General features: G+C 42.7%; 2 protein-coding genes across 3 annotated transcripts in view; both read right to left on the minus strand.

Annotated features, from left to right (window-relative positions):
- Positions 1 to 329: 329 nt before the first annotated feature.
- On the minus strand, positions 330 to 2,798 carry ndufa7 (NADH:ubiquinone oxidoreductase subunit A7). Its single transcript, XM_070961254.1, has 4 exons — positions 2,690 to 2,798; positions 2,363 to 2,412; positions 1,337 to 1,474; positions 330 to 552 (listed from the first exon to the last, which is right to left on the minus strand). The coding sequence occupies exons 1-4, from the start codon at positions 2,738 to 2,740 to the stop codon at positions 465 to 467; spliced, it is 327 nt and encodes a 108-aa protein (XP_070817355.1). The 5' UTR covers positions 2,741 to 2,798; the 3' UTR covers positions 330 to 464.
- A 1,097-nt stretch (positions 2,799 to 3,895) lies between these two features.
- The window catches only part of mast3b (microtubule associated serine/threonine kinase 3b), a 33,358-nt gene continuing 11,830 nt past the window's right edge, over positions 3,896 to 25,423 (minus strand). For both annotated transcript variants that reach the window (XM_070960356.1, XM_070960357.1), the window contains 25 exons: positions 23,729 to 23,801; positions 21,409 to 21,429; positions 21,028 to 21,106; positions 19,770 to 19,927; positions 18,106 to 18,181; positions 17,550 to 17,759; positions 15,364 to 15,465; positions 14,274 to 14,406; positions 13,883 to 13,950; positions 13,165 to 13,256; positions 12,313 to 12,521; positions 11,990 to 12,128; positions 11,772 to 11,904; positions 11,484 to 11,649; positions 11,130 to 11,231; positions 10,643 to 10,765; positions 10,408 to 10,520; positions 10,124 to 10,290; positions 9,773 to 9,894; positions 9,447 to 9,647; positions 8,941 to 9,164; positions 8,620 to 8,742; positions 8,356 to 8,492; positions 7,760 to 7,944; positions 3,896 to 7,578 (listed from right to left, as the gene is read on the minus strand). In XM_070960356.1, coding sequence (XP_070816457.1) covers positions 6,611 to 7,578; positions 7,760 to 7,944; positions 8,356 to 8,492; positions 8,620 to 8,742; positions 8,941 to 9,164; positions 9,447 to 9,647; positions 9,773 to 9,894; positions 10,124 to 10,290; positions 10,408 to 10,520; positions 10,643 to 10,765; positions 11,130 to 11,231; positions 11,484 to 11,649; positions 11,772 to 11,904; positions 11,990 to 12,128; positions 12,313 to 12,521; positions 13,165 to 13,256; positions 13,883 to 13,950; positions 14,274 to 14,406; positions 15,364 to 15,465; positions 17,550 to 17,759; positions 18,106 to 18,181; positions 19,770 to 19,927; positions 21,028 to 21,106; positions 21,409 to 21,429; positions 23,729 to 23,801 — 4,124 coding nt within the window. In that variant the 3' untranslated portion in view covers positions 3,896 to 6,610. The remainder of the gene's footprint in view (positions 7,579 to 7,759; positions 7,945 to 8,355; positions 8,493 to 8,619; positions 8,743 to 8,940; positions 9,165 to 9,446; positions 9,648 to 9,772; positions 9,895 to 10,123; positions 10,291 to 10,407; positions 10,521 to 10,642; positions 10,766 to 11,129; positions 11,232 to 11,483; positions 11,650 to 11,771; positions 11,905 to 11,989; positions 12,129 to 12,312; positions 12,522 to 13,164; positions 13,257 to 13,882; positions 13,951 to 14,273; positions 14,407 to 15,363; positions 15,466 to 17,549; positions 17,760 to 18,105; positions 18,182 to 19,769; positions 19,928 to 21,027; positions 21,107 to 21,408; positions 21,430 to 23,728; positions 23,802 to 25,423) is intronic.

Below are 25,423 nucleotides of genomic sequence, written 5' to 3' on the forward strand. Positions count from 1 at the left end.
CTGATTAGAGCTCCTTGAGGCTGAAGTAGATGCAGTTTGCTGAGGTCACGACTCCCCATGAACCAGAACGTAGTAGAAGTACATTTACTCAAGTACTGTAAGTGCAAACAGTACATATGAAGAGCTTGTGAAACGTCAGCTCCAACTCAACAAACTACAAAAATAAAACCTGCTTTAACATGAGTGCATCAGTAATGATAGTCTGATAGTCATCTGTCTACATCTGCACCAACCTCACACCCTGAGTGCAAACTATTTTTCACTTTCACATACATTTCACATTTGATCAGTTCATAATAGAACCAGAATAACGAGTTGGACAAAAAAAAAAACTTAAATAGAAGACATTTTATTCACACTTTCTATTGTACTGGATAAAGCCAACACACACAATGGTCAGGCCTCTCCAGCGGGATTGGCTGGAGAATTTGGGTTGTTGATGCTGAAGGGGTTAATCCTGCTGCTCAAAGATATGGCTGGTCCGTGGAGAGGGGTGGCGCCTTATATGTCGCACCTGGGGTCACTGGAAGCTTTGGGGCCTCAGCAACTTGACTAGAAGCAATCAAAAGAGTCAACAAAATACTGAGAGTGCTTAAATATTCACTGCAAACACAATACTTCAGTTATCAATAGTAATCTAGTTGTTTGACTAACTTCGCATTTCAGCAGGAACAGGTCACTGTGAGCATCTCTGGCAGGTGTAATCAAACAGCTGGATTACTCTGTTTGTAGCAAAAATGTGAAGAAATCTCTGATGCATACCCGTAAATTTACGTGTTTAGATTTACGTGATTCCATAGTTAGAATGACCTTAAAACTCAAATCTAATATTGGTGTTTTACTACAGCAACACTTACTCAAACTACCATGACTCCTCCTGCTCCTGGTTGTTTCCATGGGTCCCATCTTACTCACATTACTGCCTTCATTGTGCAGTCAGGTCAGAATAATATTTTTCTGTCATGTGAGTGAGTCACTCACAGCAGGTCAGATGATCTAAACCCACATTTGTACTTTCTTCACTTTCCAGTAGCTGTAAGTGAGCTTTTGGTTAGCTGAGGATCTGTGGGTGTTTTATTCAGCATAAATAAATTACATTTCCCATCATCTACTAGTATTCACTCTATGACCATATAACCTTTCTCATCATGAACAGAAATCAGGTCACTATTAAGAAATGGATGAGTAATTCAGCTGTGATCATCAGGTTTGTTTGCTCCGCTTCTTATCTTAATCCACGCATGTTAAGAAAGGGGTAAATGGCTGCATTTATACATGTTTAACACACACACACGGACCACTGGGAGCAATTTGGGTTTCACTGTCTTGCATTTACCTGCCAGCAGTAAGAGCTTTCTGTGAAGACATGACAACTGTGGCGGGCACAGACTCCCTGCGTCCATCTCTGGTGTAGTAGTAGTTGCTTGCGTACTTATGGCTTGGACCTACGGGCAGTTTTGGAGGAGGCTGTGTCCTGTAGAAAAACAGCATTGTGAACAGAATGTGACTGCATTTCTGCTGTGAATAAAATGTCTACTATGCAGTTTGTATGTTTTAGTGGCATCCAGCATTGAGGTTGCAGATTACAGCCCCATGTATACCCTTCACCCTCCCTTTTCAAGTGTGTAAAAGGCCAAAGAACTCGCAAAAAAAAAAAAAAAAAACACCCTCTAGAGCCAATGTTTGGTTTGTCCATCATGGTCTCCAGGGAAGAGGACCAGCTCTCTTCGTAGATATAAAGAGCTCATTCCAAGTTAACAAAAACACAATTTTTATTTTCAGGTGATTATGCACTAATCAAAACATACTTATGAGTGTTACATTCAATATCCGGCAGGGTCAGTTTGAGTTCATCCATGATTTTGAGAGCTTAATGGATGCAAAAATCACTGCACAAGCTTTAAAAACTTAACCAGGAGCATTTAATTAGATTGACTGACACAATACATGGTCCGATACAGCAGGTGCTGCCTGAGAGGCAATTGTCAGGGCACATATGCCATAACTAGTTCACTTTAGTGTAGCAAAAATGAAATCTAGTTAAGTTTCAGTCCCCAAAACTCTTAGGATGACCTACATAGGTAGTGGCAAACCTGCTGCAGCACAGTGTTTCAAGTACAAGCCGTGATTAGCTGCCATCGTTCACTGCGAGCCAACAAACTGTACTAACTGGATAATGGTCCAAACTAGGACGTCAAAGCAGTTGTGCCAGTTCCTGCTCTGACCCGCCGGTATTAACTGGATTTTAGGTGTTTCGGGAGACAATAAAACTGTTTTAAGATGAGCAACGTGAAGGGCACTGTGGGGAAGCTGAGTTCAACTGGCTAACATGGTAACAAGTGCATGTAGTCTGTACAGTTACCTCTTTGCAACCTCCTCATATCTCAGCTGCAATTTGGCTTGCAGGTCGCGCTGAAAAAGAACATAATTGGATTAACTACTCTAAGTATTACTGCTTTCTGCTGAAAAACACACTATCAATACACACTAGCTAATTATCACTATCCTTTATTTATATGTATCTTAGCTAACTATCGTCCAACTAGCTGGACTGGCTAACGTTAGCTCTTAAAAGGCGGATAGAATCGTCAACTTGTTTGTTAAATTAGCAACTTCAAATTATCCGGTTGTTTAGTTCACAGTACGTCCCGGCTCGGAAATAAACTTTGTCCAGGGCGGTGTATCTTACCCCAGATAAAAAATTCCTCAGCCTTTGGATGAATTTGGTAGCAGTCGCCATGTTTGCTGTTGTGAAGGACACAAGACTTCTTCAGTGGAATCACGTTTCTCCGCACGTTACTGACACCTGGCGGTCTGGAGGGAAAACTGCTGCATTACAAACATTGACAGCAGCCTCACACAGAGCCAAGCGGCTTAAAAATAGTTGTAAAATGTTACAAACGATTAACAGGAAATTTACACTGTTGATTCTAGCTCAAATAATGGCCTTTATTTCCAGGGCAAATATGCTGATAACAGCTGTATGGACTTATGTTTCAGACATAAAAGTCTTTATACAATATAAATGTTTAAAAATGTTTTGCAAATTAATGCTTTTGGTTTTCAAAGCTCAATTTATTCATTTTTTTAACAACACATGGACATGTCAGTACTATGATAATAAAGATAATTATGTATTTGTGTGGTCGGTGCTCATCAGTAAATATTAAAAGCAAAGTGCTGGCAAAAATGAAGCATTTAGTATGATTACTGTATGCAGAAATCTAGCAGTGTGTTGCAGAGAATCACGTTTGAAAAACCTTTTAAATTCATTACAGCCTGCATACTGCCCAATTATTTTCCCACAACAGAGCTGTGTAAGAGCACAAGATGTGATAAAACAAAATTCATCATCAGTGAAGTCAGATTCAGGATGAGTCAAGGAGAAATACAAATTTTATTTGTTGCACAAGAAAACACAGTACAGGGGCGACAACGCCGATATACCATGCGATCAAGTCTTACAGATGTGTGCTTGTCTCATGCAGCATGCACCGAACAGAAGAGTCCACAGGAGAACACACGCACGTGTACAACAGCATGTCGTGCCTATTTGTTTTCCGAGAGTGAGTTTAACACCAGCTGAGATTCTTGTCTTTGCTGACCTCCAGCGAGCAAGCATCGACTACATTTACATTCACATAAGAAACCAGGTTATCTGGAGAAATCCGGTATGCATGCATGCATCCCCCAAACCTTCTGTCGAATCATTTTGGAAGTAAGTAAATCATATTTTATGTGTGATCTATTATTTAACCATGAAGCCTGTTTACAGTAGAGTTTAGAGTACAAGTTGTCTCTTATTGTGCAAATCTGAGTGGATAAATTTCATAAAGTATTAAATCGTCTGTTTTACTTTGACTTGTATCCTATTATTTTATTGACATGAATGCACTTCTAGATTCATACTGTTTTACTCATCCCTCTGCAGCATTACCTTCCCTGTATGACATAATTTTCATGCAAATATGCACACGTAAAAAAAGAAACATTATAAATCAGGTTCAGTGTGCACATGGCTAAGAAATCAGGGTTTTCCAGCAGAAATCGAGCCATTAACATGGCTTCCTTTCATCCCGAAAGCTGGGTTGGTCCTTTACGTGACAGCTATGAAAGCAGGTATTTTCAAAAAGCTGACGATAAACCAGTAACTTTAAGTGCATGTAAAGCACTAAATGCATCTCAGCTTGGTGCTAAATTACTCTTAATGAACAGTTTCAAAAGAAGAAAGCAAAACCAGACATGTCTGAGTGTTGTTTCCTTTCATTGTGTCAAAGAGGGGAGTTTCATCATATACAGCCACAGGATACAAAACGTCTGTACAGTTCATAGCATGTTTGTTCAATGTAAACAATTCTGCCAGACTGCAAAAACAACCGAGCCGTTTAGCGCCACATTATCTCACTGTGCTGACACGACAACGGCATCCTGTAAAGGTCATCATGAGATTAGCTTTTAAGGAGGAAGAAGGATTTAACACATCAACAATTCCCATCTTATAAAGTGACGACTCAAGAGAAAGTTGGTACAAAATACAGGAACGGCCACCATGGATAAGACAATTAACATCAAAAATCTGTCTTTGTAGTGGAAAAAATGTGACGCACATCCAGTCTGTACTGGGTGTGAAATACTGTTATGTATTTTTGTAAAAACAGCCCATTCCCTCAAGGCAGACTTCCCAAAATCCTGGCGCCTGAAATTGTCATTGTGCATATCATGTCCTTCAACACGTTTGGAATTATACATCCTCATTATCAAAATAAACATCAACATTTGTACAGTACAAAGACATAAAACATTTGTTCAAAGAAGCCCTGGGTTTGGATTCGATGTACGAGTTTCCCTCTGCCATTTTCAGTTGACCTTTAACATTCATGGTAAAATACAGTAGTGCACATTTCCCCTGGATGTAAACATCACTACACAGTAAAAGAAGTAGGACTTTTAGGCATGGCGTCTCTGACATGCTCATGTAGGGGTGGGGAAAAAAAAGAGGAAAGCTACGGTTTCAGGGAAAACAAAAAACACTCATGAGGATCCAACACATTCCCAGGTGCAACATGTCTTGTTACTACAAGTAAGGAGAGACCAAAAAATAAATACCAAAATGTTTTACACAAAGAGATTTTCCCTCCAGGCTCCAAAGAAGACGACATCGACTTCGACTTAGCTGATCATTGTTCTCCCTGAACATGTTGGGTACAAGAAGTTATGACAGCACAAAGCAGAGCCAGTGTTTACAGATGTTCGCAGATGTGAGAACTTCATTTTTCATGAGAGGTTGTCAAGACAACAGTGCATAAAACACACACGAACACTTAGGGCAGAAAGTATGGGTTGAGTTTCCAAACTATACAAATGATTTCAATGGACATTTGTCGTCAGAGATATGGCTTAGAGGAAACTGCACTGACATCATGGCACATAATACCTCATTCAAATCAGCTTTATGATTGTACTTTAAAGTCTTACTCTTACAGCGTCAGTGTACAAAATGACCCTGCACTGACTGCGTCCACATTTAAGGAGAACGATGCCGTGACAGAATTCACACTGCAAGGAACATGACCATCAAGTCAATGGAAGTACTTCTATTAGAAACATGAGGAAGGTTTCAGAGAAACTTGGGCCACACAGCTCATCTGTTCATGTCCGTCTTCTATGAGACAAGCACAGTTCAGCACGTCTTCTGTCCCTACTCTTTTCATGAACAACAATTTTGCAAAATGTTACAATTAAAACTGTGCAAAGCTTCGAAGTGAAGAGAAACTTTTAAATTTGCTGCATGCTAATTAGTGCTTGATGGCTTGGCCACTTTCTTCCAGGATGCAGTGCTATTGTAGGCTGAAGCAAAGCAGCAAAAACATCAATACTGTAGTCGTATACTGTAAACACCACAAAGGAGTCTGGCTGACTATTGATCAGAAAATCACACATCAGCCACGCCGCTCACAGTGTGAACCAGAGATCATTGTGAGGTTTATGGAGATGGAGATAATCGCAGTATCACACTTATCGGAAGCTGCATTGTTCAGATCTAAACTGACACCAAGGAGGAAAAAAAATGAACCACAACTTCAGCTTCTAAAATAGCTTCTCGTACCTTTTGGTCCTTCAACAATTATACCCAGCGTTATCAAACTACTCTGTGCTGTGACTATTTAAAAAATAGACATTTATTAAGAAAAAGACAATCCAGTCAAAAGACATAAAACCACATTTTATGGATACAAAAATGTCGAGCCTTGGCTATTCAACCAATGAGAACTTCCCTCTTTCCCTGTTACGAACTCATCATAGTTTACAAATGTAATAAATAAGACCAAAACACCTGCAATGTCTTGAGGCAAATATTTACAATTACAAAATTCAAGTAAAATCTTGTCCACTTGCTCTCAGCCAGACAAGTTTGTAAATGAGTTCACAACTTTTGAAAGAAAAAAAAAATTCGGGCAGTTGAAATGAGTGTGGTTGTGAGCTCTCACTTTCTCAAATGCCCTTTTTGGGGAGTCTCCTCTGTGTTGCTCTCTGTTGAAGGACCAGCCTGAGGACCGGCGGAGGTGGGCTCTGCTGCCTGACTGCAGTCGGCGAGAGGACGTTCTGCCTGCTATGGCTGAGATGAGGTGACGCCCACCTCCTGCTCAAGCTTCTGGTTGGCCTCCTCTCCGTCTGAACACGGCTCCCACTCATCCTGCTCACTCTCCGTTGAGCCCTGCACGGCGATCTGGGGCACCAGTGTGAACCTCCTCACCACCGGAACCTCCTGCTCCACCTCCTCGCTGGTTTGGGGTTGAGTGAGCATCCAGGCCATCCTGTGCTGCTGCTGCTGCTGCTGCTGCTGCTGCTGGTGTTGTGTTCGGGCTCCTGGGGTTGTGGTTGTTACTGTAACTGTGGTGTTGGTTTTCTCCTCTGGCTCGTCAAAGCTCACCTCCTGCACCGCCTCCTGTTTCTTAAAAGAGTCCCGCCGCTCTGACAGGTTGAGTTTTCGCATCACGACCAGCTGCTCTGATCGTTCAATTCCAGAATCCCTCATTCTCTGGCCGATGTATCCCCCCAGCCTGCTGTGATCAGCACCAATGTAGGAGCCTCCGCAGGCACCCTCTGCCTCCGAGTCACCCAGCAGGTCTCCCTCACCGTAAAAGGGCACTTCTAGGGTGTGCCTTCGGGGGGCGTACGACTTCTTATCACCATGATACACACCAGATAGCTTCTCAGCTGACTGTACCCTCTTCAGCAGAGGAGATCGAGGCGGCTCAGCGCTGCGGGGCCGGACAATGTGTCTAACGATGGTGGGTGGGGACAGGGTTTTGCCGTGGTAGGTGTGAAGGGTTTTGGCGAAGCCCGAGAGCGGAGAGGGAGAGCGCTGCGGAGAAAGAGGCTGGGTGGAGGCTGAAGAGGATGTGCAGGCCAGGGGCGAGGGGGGAATGTTGCTGGTTGACTTCCGGCGGCCCACCTTGGTGTAGCGCTGCGTGCTGAGTTTGGAGCCCAGGCCGTGGAGAGAGCTGGGCCGGATGTGTGCAGCGGGGGAACTGGGAGAACTGGAGCATGGAGAAGTGCTCTGAGGGGAGATATTGTCTGAGAAGGAGAGGAAAAACTGTTTAAAATATCGCACATCACAAGAAAACCTCAACATCTGACCGTATTTACACACAGGAGCTCACAACAGCACCATCCATAACGCAACTATAGAGCCTCAAGTGCCGCCTGTGTTCACATCTTAAAGTCAACAGTGTGTCTGAAGTCACACTGAGCTCACCAAACGCCTGATGGTCGGGCGCGGGGCTCCGGCAGGGTGTGGAGGGGCCGGGGGAGAGGCTGTGTGTCGGGGAGCCTGGGAGACTTTCACTGGACGAAACTGAGTGGTGGAGACCTGAGGAGAAGCTCCGACTGCTGTGCATCACTGTGCTCTGCTTGGACAGCTTCTTCAAGATGCTGCGTCGCCTGGAGGAAGAAGAACAGTCAGATATGTGATATTGTGTTCAGTGAGTTAAACAATGCCACTGACACCAAGTTTGAGGGCGTTCTGATGGACGGGTACAGTATTTAGGACATTGTAAATGTTTGTTAGTATCAACTTTATCTTCAATTTCCTGTATGTGCTGACTATTAATCTTTTGCCAATCCCTGTGCACATTTTCACATGATTAATGACAATAAAAACGTATGCAGTGAACGTACTCAAAGTAATACTACATTGCTGCTAAACTTCACTGAGCCGTGTCTAACACTAGAGGGAGACACAGCACGGACATTTGCAGGTTAGTTTTTCTGCAGACCTGACAAAGTAAACAAACGATGAGTAACACTGCAGAGCTGAAGGGACAGACAGAAAAGCAAACCTCAGATTTTCACCTGTCATAATTATCTCTCCTCTTGCTCTTCTTACTGCGACGAGCCATTTTGCCTTTGTGTTTGGTCTTTCGAGCTGGACCCACTTTGATTGACGTGTTCTCAAGTGCTATGGTCTGAAGCGCCACCTTGCTGCCACTCTGCACATTTCATAGGAAGCAAAGAATGATTCATTTGTGTCAAAGGCGACACAACTCAACTTGAAGTGAATCTCTAACTAAACAGATGAAGATAACCTGCCGCAGCAGTCTGAGTGAGTTGCTGTACCTTCAGCAGCAGTTCTATCATCTCAGGATGGGCCAGGCCTTGGACAGACTCTCCATTCATGTGGGTGATGAGGTCTCCAGCACGGAGACCTGCCTGGTGAGCTGGGCTGTCCTCCTCCACACTCTGTTAAAACAGCAACACAGTGAGTGAGTTTCATTTGAGCATTACATAACCATTGTTATATCTCTCTTCCTGCTTAATGTAATCAGAGTAAAGCACATTACTTGGCATGGACATGACATTTAAAACACCTGAGGCCTAATTAAAACAGTGTGTCTTGTGAGGCAGACGGCAGTTGTAAATCTTGTGGTTGACACCTACCGACACCATGTGATGCACCGTGTAGACGTCGCTGTCACCCATGTAGACCCGGATGGCCTGCAGGGTGAAGCCGTACTTTTTCCCTGAGGTGTGAATAACAATGGGAGGCCTCAGGCTGCCAGGGCTGAGCGACAGGTCACGGCTGGGGGAGGAGTCACGGGACGAAGGGTTGGAGGACAGGGAGCGTGGGGAGATGGGACTGGGCTGGAGGCCGCCAGAGTCGTCTAAAGGAAACACAGGACCATAGCTTCCTGCCTCAGAAAGGACTTTTTATCAAAAGTGCTATGACTCCTATGTCTCTGGTCAGTTACTTTCAGAATTACAAATGTTAGAAGATATTACAAGCTTATATTTTGTTAGTCCATCTATTCACACACATAAGAGTGACACTAGGTTCTGGATCTGGAGGTGCTATTTCTGTGTGTACCACTTAACACCAGTGGCACATTGTCCCGTTAATTCTGTCTTCTGCTTGACTCTGAGGTGTTGATAATAATTTCACGCACCTGTAGTGATGATGAGAGACAGGGCTGACACAGAGGCTGATTTGGGAACCTTCCCTCCGCAGGGAAGCCTCTGTCTGTCCGGAGTCTCCAGCTGGTTACCGAAGCGTCGGGGGCCAGTCGGCTCTTTGGGTGACGAGTGTTTGGCCCCAGTGCTGTTGCTGCGAATCCTGATCCTGCGGAGGTTTGACACCACCACCTCAGCTGCAGGAAACAGGGGATAAAAGGTAAACGACATGTAATATGTTCAAAGTTCATGCCTTCAATAGAAGCACTGATACATGTTGCGAAAAGAAAAGTCAAAAATCTAAACGTCAGTCTGGATTTACCTTCATCATCTGTGGAGAGGGCAAAACGGGGCATGGTCTCCAGGCTGTGGGTGCTGCTCATCACCAGAGGACTAGTGCTCCTCTCAGACTGGGAGGAGCTGGAGGAGGCCCGAGGGCGAAGGCTACAAACAAGGAAAGACCAGTTGGACAAGTAAATCAGCTGGTACAAGAGTCCAAGTAATCACACAACAACACAGCAACACTGTGTTCTGATTGCTTGCTGAATTTACACAAACACAAGAGGATTCTTTTTGGACAACTAACAGTTACTTTGGCTGGTTTTTCAGCAGCAATTCAATCATCAATAAAAAGAAAGCAGCTCATGATACACAATATGACACCTGTGCCTACCTGGCCATGCGTCCAGCGTGTCTGCGCTCCACGCTGCCCTCTGCTGGGCTCGGGGAGGGGCTGAGTCCTCCCACGTCCACGCGGTCCTCCTTGTCCTCACTGTGGCTGCGGTCAGAGGAGAAACTCAGGTTGGATGGTGTCGCCAGATGTTCTGTGCTGCTGTAAACCTGTATGGAGAGTGGGTGTGAAATAGAGAGCTGAGCTGAGTGTTGAAGAGTTTTCAGATGAAGTAATGCATCATCTAGCAGCCAGGCTAGAGGCCCTTCACCCCTTGTAGCCCTTACCTTGCTGAAGCGGTGCGACCAGGAAGCAAACTGTCTGATTTCCAAGGAAGACTCTTCATCATTGGTTTCCTCATCCTCATCAGAAGCCAAATGATGGTAACGCTCTGAGCGAGCTGAGAACAGGAAGAGAACACACTCAAATTACCGTATTTTGGTCTAATGTGTTTTAATGTGGGAGAAAAAACCCACTCTTTAAACCTGAATTCAGCAACAGTTAGAATTAACTGTAACCTACTGTCAAAGTAGCTGGTGTCATCCTCTGCCTCCAGCTGGGGGATGAATTCAGCTTTCTGCCTCAGGAGTCCATTCCAGTCAAAACCCAGGAAGAAGGGGTGCTGTTTGACCTCTGAGGCTCCACCTACAACCACACAGTTTACATGAGTTTTGAAATTCTGTGACTTTAAGAGTTCAATAAAAGTCAAGAGGAAAAATGCATTTGACACAAGGCTTAAAATCAACTTAATTGGTGTTTCTCGTTTGTATCTCCAACTTCATCTTCTTAATTCCTTTTTTTGTCAACTCATTCTTTTAATTCTAGATTTACTTTTGCAATTAATAAAACTAATCAACATAATTATGTCCCTACTTCCCTTCTGCTGCTACAAAATCTTGCACAGACTTTTAGGATTGTGAGAAAACACCCTCATTTTTCAGTATCAGCCTGTATCAAACGCCATCTGCAGCTTTTCTCATGTGTTAATCAGCAGTAAACTGAGCAATACCGGTTCCAAGTCGGTCCAAAGGACTCTGTCTGAGCAAGCGGGTGATCAGGTCCTGGGCATCAGTAGGTAACGCGTCGTCTCCTTCTGGCCAAATTATATCATCTGAAAAAACAGGAAAGAGAAGCTGGAGTGATGAGCATGAAATGATGATACCACAGCTTCTGAAAGCAAAAACAGCAAAGCTCCATTTTTGTACAAATACAATCTGTGCTGGCAAATCATTTCCATATCTTGGTATTGGCACATAACACAACATTGTTTTTGACAAAAACAAGCTCAAGGTTTTTACGTTTGGTGACAGATTGTAAATTTAACTCCTCTGCCTCCAAAGATTTAACTCATTTCAGAGCTTACCGCTGACAACTTGTCCAAAAAGCTCTTCAGGTGTGTCTCCAAAGAACGGAACACAGCCGACCAGGAATTCATACAGGATGATCCCCATCGCCCACCAGTCCACCGGCTTCCCATAGCCCTGCCTGAGGATCACCTCAGGGGCAATGTACTCTGGAGTGCCGCACACCTGCACAAGCACACCCACACAGGTGAGTCTTGGGGAACAGAAACAGCTGCTTCCATAATCACTGCTGCCTCAAATTAGTGTTGTTTGACTCATTGTGAAAAGATGTTCTGAACCAGCCTCACCTGCTTGTCAACAAACTCTCTGGTGTCTTTCTCTATGTGGCCCTCGTACAGGTTGGTGGTCATGTTCATCAATCCAATTTTGGACAGGCCAAAGTCTGTCAGCTTGATGTGGCCCATGGACGTAATCAATAAGCTGTTGGGTAATGAACAAATATAAATAAATAAATCCATCATCAACGCTAGCAGTTAGTTAAGTGGGAGCTGGTTTGTGTCCTCACTTGTCAGGTTTGAGATCCCGATGCACAATACCATAGTTGTGAAGGTACTCCAGGGCCAGGACTGTTTCAGCGAAGTACATCCTTGTCATTTCTACCGGCAGTGGGCCCATGTTCTTCAGCAGGTTGGCACAATCTCCACCTTAATGGCACAGAAAAACAGATAACCATAAGCACTGTGTTCATTTTCATTTCTGCTGCTCGGACTGATTTGTAATCATTTCTATTTGTAGTTCTACATTTCCATTATACAGATTATAAAGACTCAAATGTCCAAATTGCAAAACAAACATATAAAACACTCAACAGCAGTCTCTCTGCTTTACCTTCCACATACTCCATGACCATGCAGAGGTGTCGTCGCGTCTCAAACGAGCAGAACATGGAGACAACAAAGGGGTTCTCCGCAAAAGTTAGGATGTCTCGCTCCACGAAAGCCTGCTGGATCTGGTTCCTTAGGACCAGGTTCTGACGATTTATCTTCTTCATGGCAAACCGTTGGCGGGTGTCCTTGTGGCGGACCAGATACACGGCCCTGTCAGACACCACAGGAGCCACATCAGACCTACTACTTTACACTGAACAGTCAAAAGGCTTTGAGAAAACAACCCTCCCAAGAAACATGGGCAAAGAAAATGGGTTGAAGTTTCGCTCAGTGCTACTTTCACTTCTGTGATTTAAAATTCCCTTCACCTTATTCTAATTCAACCCACGGCTGCATACGTGGGATATTTCTGCATGAAGCTGCCTTACAGGCAAAGTGGATGAAATTTGAATGAAATTTCTGCATTCTTCTCTTTGAAATTGTTGCCTGTCTCACATGGGGCAATGGCGGTAAGTCCAGCAGAATAAGGTCACATGCTGCCGCGTAATAAGCTGAAAGACACCTTGTCAATATTCTCAGCCTTTGATCAAAAAGAGGAAATTTATTTCTGACAATGTAATGAATCACTTGTAATGATTTAATACAAGGCAAGGCCGAGGCAACAATGCAGTAGATTTTCAAGGAACATCAGTGATATATTTCCAGCAAGAAACCCAATGGTGCCTTTCAACTTCTTTTCAATCTTGGACGTTTTTTCTAGTATTTTGAAAAAAGTATGCAACAAATCTTTTGGAAAACTAATAAACAAATTAAGAAAAAAACAAAGAAAGCTGAAACAATGGCCCTTTCTTACCCGTAAGCTCCATTACTGATTAGCTTGATCGTTTCAAAGTCACTCTCAAGAGGTTTCCTTCGAGTTGGTGTCAGCGTCTGTGGGGCCTTATTCTAGAGAGAGGAAGCAGAAACATTTTGCTAGCAGCTGTTTATGGGCAAATTAAAAATACAGAGACACATAGAAGCAATCAATAGTAAGTAGGTTTATTACAGTATAATTAATGTTCAAGGGGCCTGTTCTGCAGCTGCTACGTGAAGTTTACTGTGGACCAACTTGCAGTCCAAAGACTGACGGTTTTCACATTTAAACAAACAAATAAAACTCAGCTGACTTGATGCCTGACTTATGATACGACCCAAACAAATGTTTAATTTGTTTGGGTTTCACATTCACATATTTCAGGGCAAGTTTGAGATTTATTTTCACTTTAAACATGTCTTGGCTTTCTGTTGCCCGAACAAAAACAAAATGAAAAAAACGCTCTGATTTAAAATATTCATGGTTTCCTTTCACACTAAAATGGGTCACTGGACACCAGAGAAAAATAAAGTGTCCTGGTCCTCTGGAAGCACACTGAGCACAGCAATCAGAGGTGGCTGAAAACAATTTAAAACAATGGACGAAGAAGAAGGCATGTGTTCAGAGTGCATCGATTCCCAATTTTTTAATCTTAACCATATCCTCTTCAATTATGAAACACTTTCTGGTAGTTGGGAAAATAAAAGTGAAAGTTTACCTCCACGTGAGCGTCTGGTTCCACTGACACTGACGTACTGGCATCATACTGTTCGAGCTGTACCATGTCTACAAATAACAGAGCGAGACAGACAGCGTTTAACATTACTGCAGAGAGTCACACATTGTTAGTGACTTTGATGTACCATTACACCATCAGCGTATTTATGTGGCAGTACAAGCTGGATGAAATCTTTAAACTGACTCAACCTGAATTTCAGGTTCCGTTGCCACTGCAGGACTTCTTTCTACAGTTGCAACAATAAGTTAACAATAACAAACTCATTTCTTGCCAGGTGTGCTATCAACTCTGAACCATGTGTAAGGGAACAAGGGTTCCCACCACTGCAGGTGAGCTGAGCGTAAGGCTTCCCTCCATGACAGAGCTTTACCTTCTAACGGGTCCCGTGTCAAACCCAGCTGGCTGATGATGTACCGCGGGATGTCCGTCTTGATTCCCTGGCCAACTTTGGCATGGCCCTCTGCTGCCTCAAGTAAGTGGTAAAACTCTTCCGGGTCAAACTCCTGTGAACAGCATTCAAGTCTAATTAAAGTGGACTAGCTGAAGAAATATCCTACCAGACTGAACTCACAGCAGGAAACAGGAAAGACAAGTGTTTAATCTGTATGACGGTACAAGTCAAAGGGTGGAAAACTGTAGTCTTAAAAGATGATCAGCTTTCCATCCAAGAGGCTTCAAGTCCAGTCAATTTACTCACATAATTAAGAAGCACAGACCTCAGCCAAGGCCAATTGTTCACTCTTCTATAATATGCAAATCTGTAAGTGCCACCACTATAAAGATATAGAGTTATATCAAAACATGCTTGTGCCTAGCTGAAGCCTCATCATCTCCACTCATAATGACTGCTTTCTGTACAAAGTTTGAGCAGCTACATGCGTCAATTACCAAGAGGGTTACTTGTACCCGTGAATGTGGACTGAACTGCACTACATTGACCGGATTTTAAGACATCTTAAAATGTCTGGTATTTATTCTGTCAAGGCCAAATGTCCATTTTCACAATGTTAATGGAAGTGAAAAATAATTTGTGTATATGCTCCAACACTGAATGGGCTCTTCCTTGGCCCACGTTTAACCCTTCCACCAAGTTTCATGAAAATCAGGACAGTAGTTTTTCTGTAATCCTGCTGACAACAAACAAAGTGAACCAACAACATAACCTCCCTGGTGGAGGTAATTACACTCTGCTGGTATTAAGCCATGTGGATATTTCCGGACTCATGGCTTTTGATATATCTGACCCTTTAATTCACTGAAGGGGGAAGAGTGAAAGTTTAGTAATACTCTCCTTCAGCAAGGATCATCAGTTCATGTTCTGGTGACACACATCCACTTTCTAAGAAAATAAAAGTCAGAATCTCATTTCAATCCTTCTTTAACAAGAACCGACTTTTACTCGTTTCAATCAAAGTAATCTCATTTTCGATGAAGAAGAGATTTTCTCCTCCTCGGCTTACCAGACACTCCAGGAGGCGAGCGGGCCGAGAGATTATGATGAGGATCTTCCTGACCAGCTGGATGATGATGGTTACCTCCTCACTTTCAGAGCGCTCATAGGCCTGGAGAACAGAAAGGGGGCAGGGGTGACAAAGGGTCAAGTTTATCAAGTTTTAAGATTGTTAAAGTGTTTCACAACATAATTCTTAAAATGGAGTGACAATAAAAGTAAAAGAGAAAAAGGGAAATGGTTATTTTCACGTTGCCATATTTTGAGACATGTTGTAAAAGATGGATTGTAGCAGAAGCACTGCTTCGTACCCAAACAGGACATATAAATACATAACCCTGTCTGTTCAAATGTTCAGATGGGGACGGCTTTCGAAGAAATATGAACACAGACACTGCCTTACAGTTGCATCAGAGAAGACATCATTTTAAACAAAGGGAATAATTAGAATAATGACTGGGTGGAGTCTTAATGAGTCACCCACAGCCTCTCTTTTAGACCACTGGACAGTCTGTACTAATGAAACAGTGCCTTCATGGTACACTACGCATTTGTGTCCGAGTCATGTACAGCCAGGATAATGATATGACTAATACTACTCTTGTCCGCCTGTTAAATATAAGGCTACAGTGCAGTTAGCTTAGCTTAGCTTAGCAGCTTGCCTGGCTCTGTCTAGAGCCAACAAAGTCTGTCAACTAGCGCCTCCAAAAATGTCGAACTTTTCCCTTAACTTTCTCCAAAGTTCCTGATGGTTGGGAGAACCGTGGTCAACACGTGGGAGTTTCCATGTGTTACCCTCTGGCCAAGCCAGACCCGTAATCCAAAGTGAATGTCAGGATGTGAAAGAGAGAGAAAGCCACAAAGCCAATTACTCAAACAACTGTGTATTATATGACTGAAAACACAGTCCTCACATGCTCAGTGTGCAGTCTGGTTAAGTGATAAAAGTTTTGTTAAGCCGTTTTACTGTTGCTGTTCTGCAATTCCCAGAGATCTTTAGACTTCAGACTGCTTTTTTATTGATCCCAATTTGAGAAAATTATTTTGTTGCAGTAGCAATTAAACATACAGACAAACACAGAATGTATACAAGAATTGTTTAAAAAGCAACAACAAACAAAAAATATAAAAAGGAATAACAGCAGTTTGTTAAAATGAAAAAATATAACTAAGTCTAACTAAATATATAGTTATATATTATGAATTATAATGTACAATACAAACTATATAATAAGATAATAAGAAAACAATCTAAGTATATAAACAAGTATTTAGAGCAAAAAAAATTGTGCAGTTCCAGATGATAAATAAATGTAAACAGTAGACCGTATGTGAAATATTGCAGTAGTGCAGATAATATGTAAAATATTGGGGTTAGTGAGGTTGGTGGATTCAATTCAATTCAATTTTATTTGTATAGCGCCAAATCACAACAGAAGTTGTCTCAGGACACTTTCCATATAGAGCTGGTACAGACCAAGCTCTTTTATCTACAAAGAAACCAACAATTCCTGTTGGTTAACTGTTTAAGTTGCTATCTTCTTCTAGTTCAGATTTTCTCTTGATGAAGTCTCTAAAACAAAACGTCACAGCTCTCATAAACTGAAAGTAATTTGTATTACTACATACATGAATGTGTGTCATTTTACCCAACACTTGTTAACAAAATGACCTTGGCACACAGAGTGAGTCTTCAGGTTGTGTGTGTGTGTGTGTGTGTGTGTGTGTGTGTGTGTGTGTGTGTGTGTGTGTGTGTGTGTGTGTGTGTGTGTGTGTGTGTGTCAGCATTTGTTCCACTGTATGGGAACAGACTTATCAGTTCAGCTGGAGGTAGAGCAAGTCGGCCGTGCCTTCTGTCTGACAGCATGCAGAGGAACAGGGGGAGAGGTTGCTATAGAAACTAACATTTTATCACAACACAGATAAGATCTGTGACAAAAAGTACCTCTCACCGTCTCTGATTTCCACTACCAGATCTATTGTATGCGCCTTTGGCTATCAGACAGTTATCGAGTGATGTGCCTCGATGCACATTTCACCGGAGCTCGATCAATCACCTTTCATAACCTCCTCACATCCAAGTGTCCAGATGAAGAGTTCACGTGAGTTGCTCATCAGCTGATGCTTAAAGCAACTAAAAAAGCCGTTTTGAAGCACATGATTTCTACATCACAAATCAGCTGGCTTTTTCCTCACCTCGTGAAGCAGCTTCTCCAGCTTCTCCTGCAACTCAGCAAAGTATCGGGAAGTAACCAGGCCTTTCTGGGACTTGTCCAGACAGTCTCTGACCAGCTCAACTAACTGGTGCTGGATGAAGCCCAGCACCCCGTCAGCCAAAGGGAGGGAGCTGTCTGGAGAGCAGTGGGTGATAATCTCAAACAAGCGCTCCTCCATCTGGGCTGTGGCCTGCAGGGAGGACAAGCACAAAAACACACAGTCAGGGTATTTAAAAGGACCAGTAATTCGGATTTTTACTCCCCGTGGCACCAAATGTCCGTAATATTTCCGTGGGTGGATTCATATGTTGTTGACCGAGTGATCATTTAGCCACCTGCTAGCTCAGTTTCCATCCAGTACTCTGATTTTAAACAATAATGGTCCGACACACTGAGTGTAAAGACACTTTGCTATGTCTACAGTACGTCTTCATGTGGATTAACAAACAATGTTTTTGTGATGGTGGGACAACATGTGTTCAACAAACTGGGAAATGAGCACATGCATGTCTTTGCTGCAATTTTCTAGTGCATACCTTTGGAAAACGCTCTCTGTAAACATGGTTCATCATGACAATCTCATTATCAACAGAGACAGTCGACCGCCCCGGGCTGCAACAGAAACAAAACAATAGATTAGCATACTTGAATTGATCAGCAAATGCATTTAGATTTTTAACAAATACACAATCAAATCCAACTCTCCTCCGGCGTACTGAGATAGGACGCGTGTGGTTATGTCATCGAGGCCGTCAGTCAATTCAGCTCAACCCACCCAAACATACAGACATCAACTCGAACCTCACAGCTTGGGTTTGACGGAAGAGGTTTTTTGAGGTCAACATCTACACTTGTACTTTTGATCCAACCTGCCAAAGCAATACTGTGAGCCAACATTCGATTTCAGTAGTTCTTAAGCTGGTAAAGCTACATTCAGAGCGGATTCACGGTCAGGTTTTGATGTTTTCCTTTTAGATGTTTCTACACCGACAGCAGAGGTTTCTTCTGGTCAAACCGTGTAAATAAGAAACACTGCCTGATTAGTCATTTACTGCAAAACCACTTCAGTATTTATGCAGTAAGAGGTGTGTATTTTGTACAGAAAACCTTGCTTGATGAAGCTTCAAACAGAACAGATGGAGGGAAAACCTATCACATGCAAACAGGCTCCCTAAGCCATTTTTTGTCATGAAAGACGCCTCTGTTAAACTGGCTGGCTGCTGCCCAGCACACACTGCTGCAGTTCACCGTGGCTCTCTGCATCAGGCCCCTCACCCCCCTAAACCACCCCCACCGTCGACTACAGTTCATCAGCTAGATCCCTGAGGCGCTCTGCTTGCTAGCATGCCCACGCACGACACACCATGGTGCCAGAACACAGAGCATTCAGGCATCGCACAAACAGCTCAGAGCAGCACCAATAGACAAAAGTTGTCAAAACCGCACAGCTCTGCAGCCAGATCTCCATCTGCCTGCCAGCCAACAGGCATGTGCAATCGATCTGAGGCACTTGAGATGCCAAATGTTTTGGTCATACCAATGCATAGACATCATGACATCTGAAAGTCTACTCATACATAATGACAACAAGGTCCTCATGAACAGTGCAAAACATGCAATCTCTGCCCAAAGTTAATCTAAAATGTTTTCCACAGCAAAGAGGTAGTTAATCCCTTAGGATTACTGCATTTCATCTGTATAAAATATTACTGTCATTAGTTTAATGACAGGCCAAGAAACAATGTAAAACAGATGTTTAGACTTGGTTCAGTCTGGACTGTGAAACAAGTGGTTTTGATGAGAATATACGAGTGTAAACCATGATCACCTTTCTTATCTCAGAGTGGATCTATGGCATAAGAACAGACACTTACAAAAGGTAAGATTCATTGTCACATTCCCTTTACAACCCCAACTCCATTGAGTGTGAGCTAAAAACAATCAGGAAATGATCACATCCTGTTTTATTTATGTTTTACACAACATCCAACGTCTTTGGACTCATTGTTGGATAGTTGATAAGACAAGATAAACATGAAGCAAGTGTTTCACGATTGAATAAATAAATGCAATCGCCTAAATCTTTGATATATTGAGCAGTATTAACCTTGTAAGCACATTTTCCTAAAATTAACACATAGCATTATAGAAGGAAACAAAAAGACTTATTCCAATGCAAGGTGGACTTAGCATCAGCTACCTGAGGCTCCGAGATCGAGGTCGTATGACCGTCGTGGGCCGCCCATCCTCGTCGGTCATACTGTCTGTGCTGCGGAAGTGTTTGAAGAGGAAGTGCAGCTCATCTTGTGTCGGCTGGTAGGGGAGCTGGTGAAGGCGCTCCTGGGAGGACGAGGAGGACTACAGATACAAACAATCTGTCAGTCAAGAAAATTTCACCTGATTTTTACATTCAAATGATCTATTATTGAATACACACACACCTCAGACTTAAAAGGCCTCAGAGACAGAAAAAAAGCCAGAAAGACATTTTCAAAAAACCAACGACTTCCAAAATCCCTTTATGTTACTTTCTAAGTTAATGATGAGAGCAGCATCGAGCACTCTGTGATGACAAGAGGCCAATGGAGGCACGACCAACTGATAATATGGCTGAGACACTGAGCAAACTCTTTTCAGGAGGCTCAGCCCATGTGTCCTGAACAGAAGAGGGTCAGCAGGACAGCATCTGTGAAGTCTCTTTCTAATGCCTCAGTATAAAGAAGGAAGTTATGGCCACTGAAGAGCCCCATTGTCCCCACTGACCTCTGAGCCTGGGCCTGGGTCTACCCAATAAACGTCCTAATAATGGCTGCACATGGCAGACTTTCACCACAGACCCTCCCTCCCTGCAAACTGCTCATCTGAACACAGATTCATTACATCATTCAACAAACTAATACAACTACAGCTTCATTCTTTGTAAGATATTTGATTTAATATTTCTATTACAGTTATCCTCCCAAAAAGCCTCAATAGTCATTCAACAATACTTTTCAAATACTACACAATAAACATCAGATGAGGCCAAGTTAGCATAATTACCACAGCTCCAAAACTAAAAAAAAAAAAAAAAAAAAACAAGTAAACTGTGAACATGACAAATATGTGATGGGAGGTTTTGTTGAAAACCTGTCATAAAATAATGTCACTGAAAGTATTTGATCTAATAACTCAAACGGCGAGAGCATGCGCACACACGCGCGCACACACACTTAATTCCCATCTCCTCATTAACATGCAGAGACTGTGTGTATTACTTCTAACGCTGAGTTCCACAGACTGGGAGAATGACTAACTCAAGCAGATGATGGAGGAAAACAATTAACAGTTTGTCATCTCGGGCTTGGCGTTCGCACGCATTAGCATGAAAGTGCTATTTGGGCTGAGTGAGGTGTTAGAAATGCCTGGCCGCCATATATCGACCAGGGAGGATAGTGCCGTGTTTTGGGATGACTTACAGAGACAGTGGAGCTCGGCGGGTTTGTTCCATAGCCAGACGAGGGGAGGGATGCCAGGGACCATCTCCGGCCCTCAGCTCTGAGAGAAACAGACATGCATGTTACATAAGCCTCAGCAGTACTGGCATTAGTTAGCATTTCATATGTGAAACTCCTTACATAACAGACGGAGGAGTCCTCTGACTATGAAAGCATGAAATTAATATCCTTTTTCCAAATCATATATAATAGGGTTCTCTGTCTCCCGTGTCCTCACTTGATTCACTACAGCTCTTCAGGTTTTTGCTTTATGCAAACCAAGCTACATCTTCACATGACAAAACAAATGTACAAAATGCAAGCTTTAAACAGACACGATGCAAGAATTTGAAAAGAAGCTACCTGTCGGCACGGGCCAGGTGACTGAGATCAGCAGCAAAGAGAGAGAGAGAGAAGCAAAGACAGTGGTTTCAGTGAGTTTGGGGATTTTTGCGCGAGTGATCCTGTGACCCCTAGCATTTCGCTGAGGGATTGGTTCTGACAATGTTGCCTTCCTTGCCAGTCTTCATTTTGTCTAGATACAAGGAGCAGCTAGCAAACTCAATTAATTTGAAGATATACTTTACATAACAAACACTTGAAAGCACGACCAGAGGAAGGATCTTGTCTCCACTTTGTATTTTGCAGCAGCAAACACCCAGTCAGATATAAATAAATAAAATAAAGGTTATATGTTATAATGTTTGGCGGGTTGCTTGCAGGGAAACTCACAGGTGAAAAATGTACTTGTAAATTAAGGCCTCAAGAAGGGCTTAAAAAGGTGTAACTGCATTCTAACAACAAAGATCTACTCAGACTCTGAAACACACACACATTCACATGCACACACAGTATGAAATTAGCACCCATTCAAGCTCCAAATGCAGGCAGATTTTCTATTTGGCAAGTAAAATCTCTCCACTGCAAGCAATAAAAGCTTGTGAATAAAAAGCCAGTATTTGGAGTAAGTTATCAGAAACATTTAGCACTTAGAAGCGATGAAAGCATCAGCCAGAGAGCTCAGAAATGGACAGCTTTATTCTATCTATTCACTGTAGCCCCTTGCACCTGCTTTACTAAAAGAACAGCAGCTAATGTAAACACACTATTGACCACGCAGTAAAAGAAGGTTTTCATTCACATAAAAAACATAAAAGTTATTTTTAACCTAGTTTGCATCTGCTTTACTACATCAGAGGGGGAGCGTTCATTTGTCTCTCTACACTGAGGATTGAGCCTCGCCTAAAGAGTGAATTCTCCCATTCTCTGCTACGAACCTACATATCAGAAAGGAATCTACCAAACATGAAGCAAAGTGCTACACCCTTAAATCTTAAACCAACAAGTCCTAATCATGCCACTGTCATTTTTCTGTCACTGTCATGTTTTAATTTGGACGTCATCATAGGATGATTCCGCACACATCGCTCATCGATACAACTGCGAATGTTTCTTCTCTAGAAACAGACAAAAACTTGTTAGAACGTTTCCAGATTCAAGGTTTATTCATAGATTACCTGGGACCTTGGCAGAGAGCCACTGTGTGTGTTACACTGATGCTAGCATTCTCATTAGTTTCTAGCAGCTGTTCTTGGGTGTCTTCAAGGTGCTGCCTCACTCGCAAGCTACACATGCCTGGAGCGAGACAAGTATGTTGCCATAGGAACCGGGTCGAACGATGCCTGAGTGGGCTGCGGGGGTACCCTCCATCTAACTGCACTCATCCTGCTGAGGATGTGAGGAGACCTGAGGTGTGAACGCTCCAGGCTGAGTCAGCCTCAATCACCTTGCTGCTGTTTTTCCTCAGCTTCCAGATTGTCTGCCTCTGCCCCAGCACACACACCCAATCTCACAGGAAACCCTCACAGTGTGATCATGCATTAGATTTATTTTATCTGAGAGGTTGTAAATTTGTACTTGGTTCATTTGGGTTCACGTGACAAAGATGCCAGGTGTGCAAACATACACCCCCCTGTAATTCCTGTTCCTGTAATTGTAACTCAACGTGATGTACGGCCCAAACCTCTCTGGGAATCTTAACAATATTTGATCAGCTCAATCCAAAAGTTTTGTACAGTCTTCTGAAATTCTATTTGAGCATTTCAGAAGATGCCAGACAAATAAAAAAATGGCCACCAGTAAATTCAGCTTGTGATATCCTCACTCTTGCTCGTTTAAAGAGGAGTTTTGGGTACGAAAACAAACTGTTGTGCTGCTGTTGGCTGAAAACCGAATCTGAACTTCAGCCTTTTGTTCATGTACAAAACAGCGGAGAAGACAGTCTTCCATTAAAATCCTTATATGTAACTCACTATAACACTTTATTTGACTTAATTTCCAAAAAGGTTATTCTATTTATTGGAGATGAACCGCAGGTCAGCTGTGTGTGCAGCAAAGTGGGATTTGTCCACAGGCAAGCAGACAATCCAAAATATATAGTTAACAAAGTTTCCAACAATGCATGAATAACGACTCCTAAGAAATTTCCTATTCAATCTTTAGTTAGTCTGTCAAAAAAAAACTTTCTAAAGATTTCTGAGAAAATTACCTGATCTGTGAATTGAAAGTGTTACCTGTTTTATTGATCATTTAAATGGAATAATCTGAGGTCTTTCAGATGTGGCAAAGCAAATATATCACTCCGGGGGGGAAAAAAGGATTCAAGACAGCAGTGCTGACATACCTTCGGGCAAATGGAAAGTTGAGGCAGGTGCTGGTTGACACATTTCGAGGGCTGTCTAGAGGGCTGCTCGCCGCTGAAAGAGGAAAGGCAAAGTTACTATGGGTACTACTCACAACTGTAATAATAAACCCATGAAAATAGAACAGAGACGACCACATGGCTGAATTTACAAACGGAAATGTTCCAAAAAGGATGACATCATGTCTACGCAGGAACTCTCAATCACTACAAAACCCAGCGGCACCAACCAGCACCTCACATCATCTTGGTATTACTTTCCCAAACAGTACTGCACCCATCCACAAACATTCTTAATTTAGGGGGAGGCCTCATTCAGCTTGGTCTCGCCAGAGTCTGTGGTTTGTTTACATCCAAGTGGTTGAGTACCAATTAGGACACAAGAGAGAGACCCAATTAGAGCCTGACTGCATTCGGTGAATAGATAATCCTCGGCGTGATTGAGTTCAAAAGGGATCACATCCACAGACTGCGGGCATGAGGAGCTCTTGAGCAAAACTCTTTTCATAGAGTGCAGCTGCTTCATGGCATTAAGCGGTTATACCGATCTTACTATTGTTGATTCACAAAGCAGAAGGACGCCAACCATTTAGAAACGATTTGCCTCAAATTAAGCAAAGTGCAAAATCAGCAGATACATTGTTAATTAACTCCCAGAGATTGGTATCAGTAAAAGCCTCAAAATGTTAAGTGTCAGTCGATGACAGTTCCTTTTTAGCCTTGTTAAAATGTCCATACAGTCATTTTTATACATGATAAGACGTATCATGAGCAAAATAAGTAGTCAGCGCCATGACTGAGCATGTCCACGTTGGAACTGCAGTGGACCCATGACAGTCTCACCATCATGGATTCAAACAGCCAGTGTTTCATACATCACACACCTTAAAAATTAATCCCATCACTTTACAGGGTGGGGCTAAGGTGAAAGGAGGGTTATCAGGGTGAAGCTAGGTGTAGCTATGTATTGGTATTTGGCAAGCTAAGTTTCACTATTTTAGAAATGATGGCAGACAAGTGAAATGGTGAGCTTTCATGTAAAACCAAAGCATCTGACAGTCCGAGAGCCAAACTGTGGCCTTTTTCCAGAGCGCCAAACTTACACTGTGGTCTGACACTGTTCCATCCTGTTATCCAGGGACACAGCACGGAGAAGCCAACATGTTGGTCAACCGGTACGTTTACTTCACCGTGCTTTATCCGCTGACTGCATCCAAACAAATCTGCAGTGTGTCAAAATGGCAAACTGCCAAGCTACATGCTGAATCATGTCAAATGTTGACGGGCATTTTAAATGGCTTGGGGCTGTTGACAAAGAAAGTTGCAGCAAACATTATTCAAATGAAGTTGTCAGAGACTTAAGCCGCTGATGAGGTTTGTGTGTTCGAGCAGCAGAGGGGTGGGTGGAGACAGAGGTGGAGACTAGACCTACACATACTACATGAAGGCAAAGGTGTAGAGTCACATCGAAACCAATATGAGGCAGGATGCATTTTTTTAATCACATCATCAACAAACTTGAAAAATATGTGATTTTGAAGAACAGGGTTAAGATGAGAGGTTTAATCAATGCCTGGAGAAGAAATTTAACGCCAGTTTGTTGTATTTTATACCACCATCAACCATCACAGTGTTTGCCACAAGAATTTAGGATCCACTGGGGAATGAACACTGTTT

The sequence above is a fragment of the Chaetodon trifascialis genome, chromosome 4 (assembly GCF_039877785.1).
Source record: "Chaetodon trifascialis isolate fChaTrf1 chromosome 4, fChaTrf1.hap1, whole genome shotgun sequence".
NCBI classification, from domain to species: domain Eukaryota; kingdom Metazoa; phylum Chordata; class Actinopteri; order Chaetodontiformes; family Chaetodontidae; genus Chaetodon; species Chaetodon trifascialis.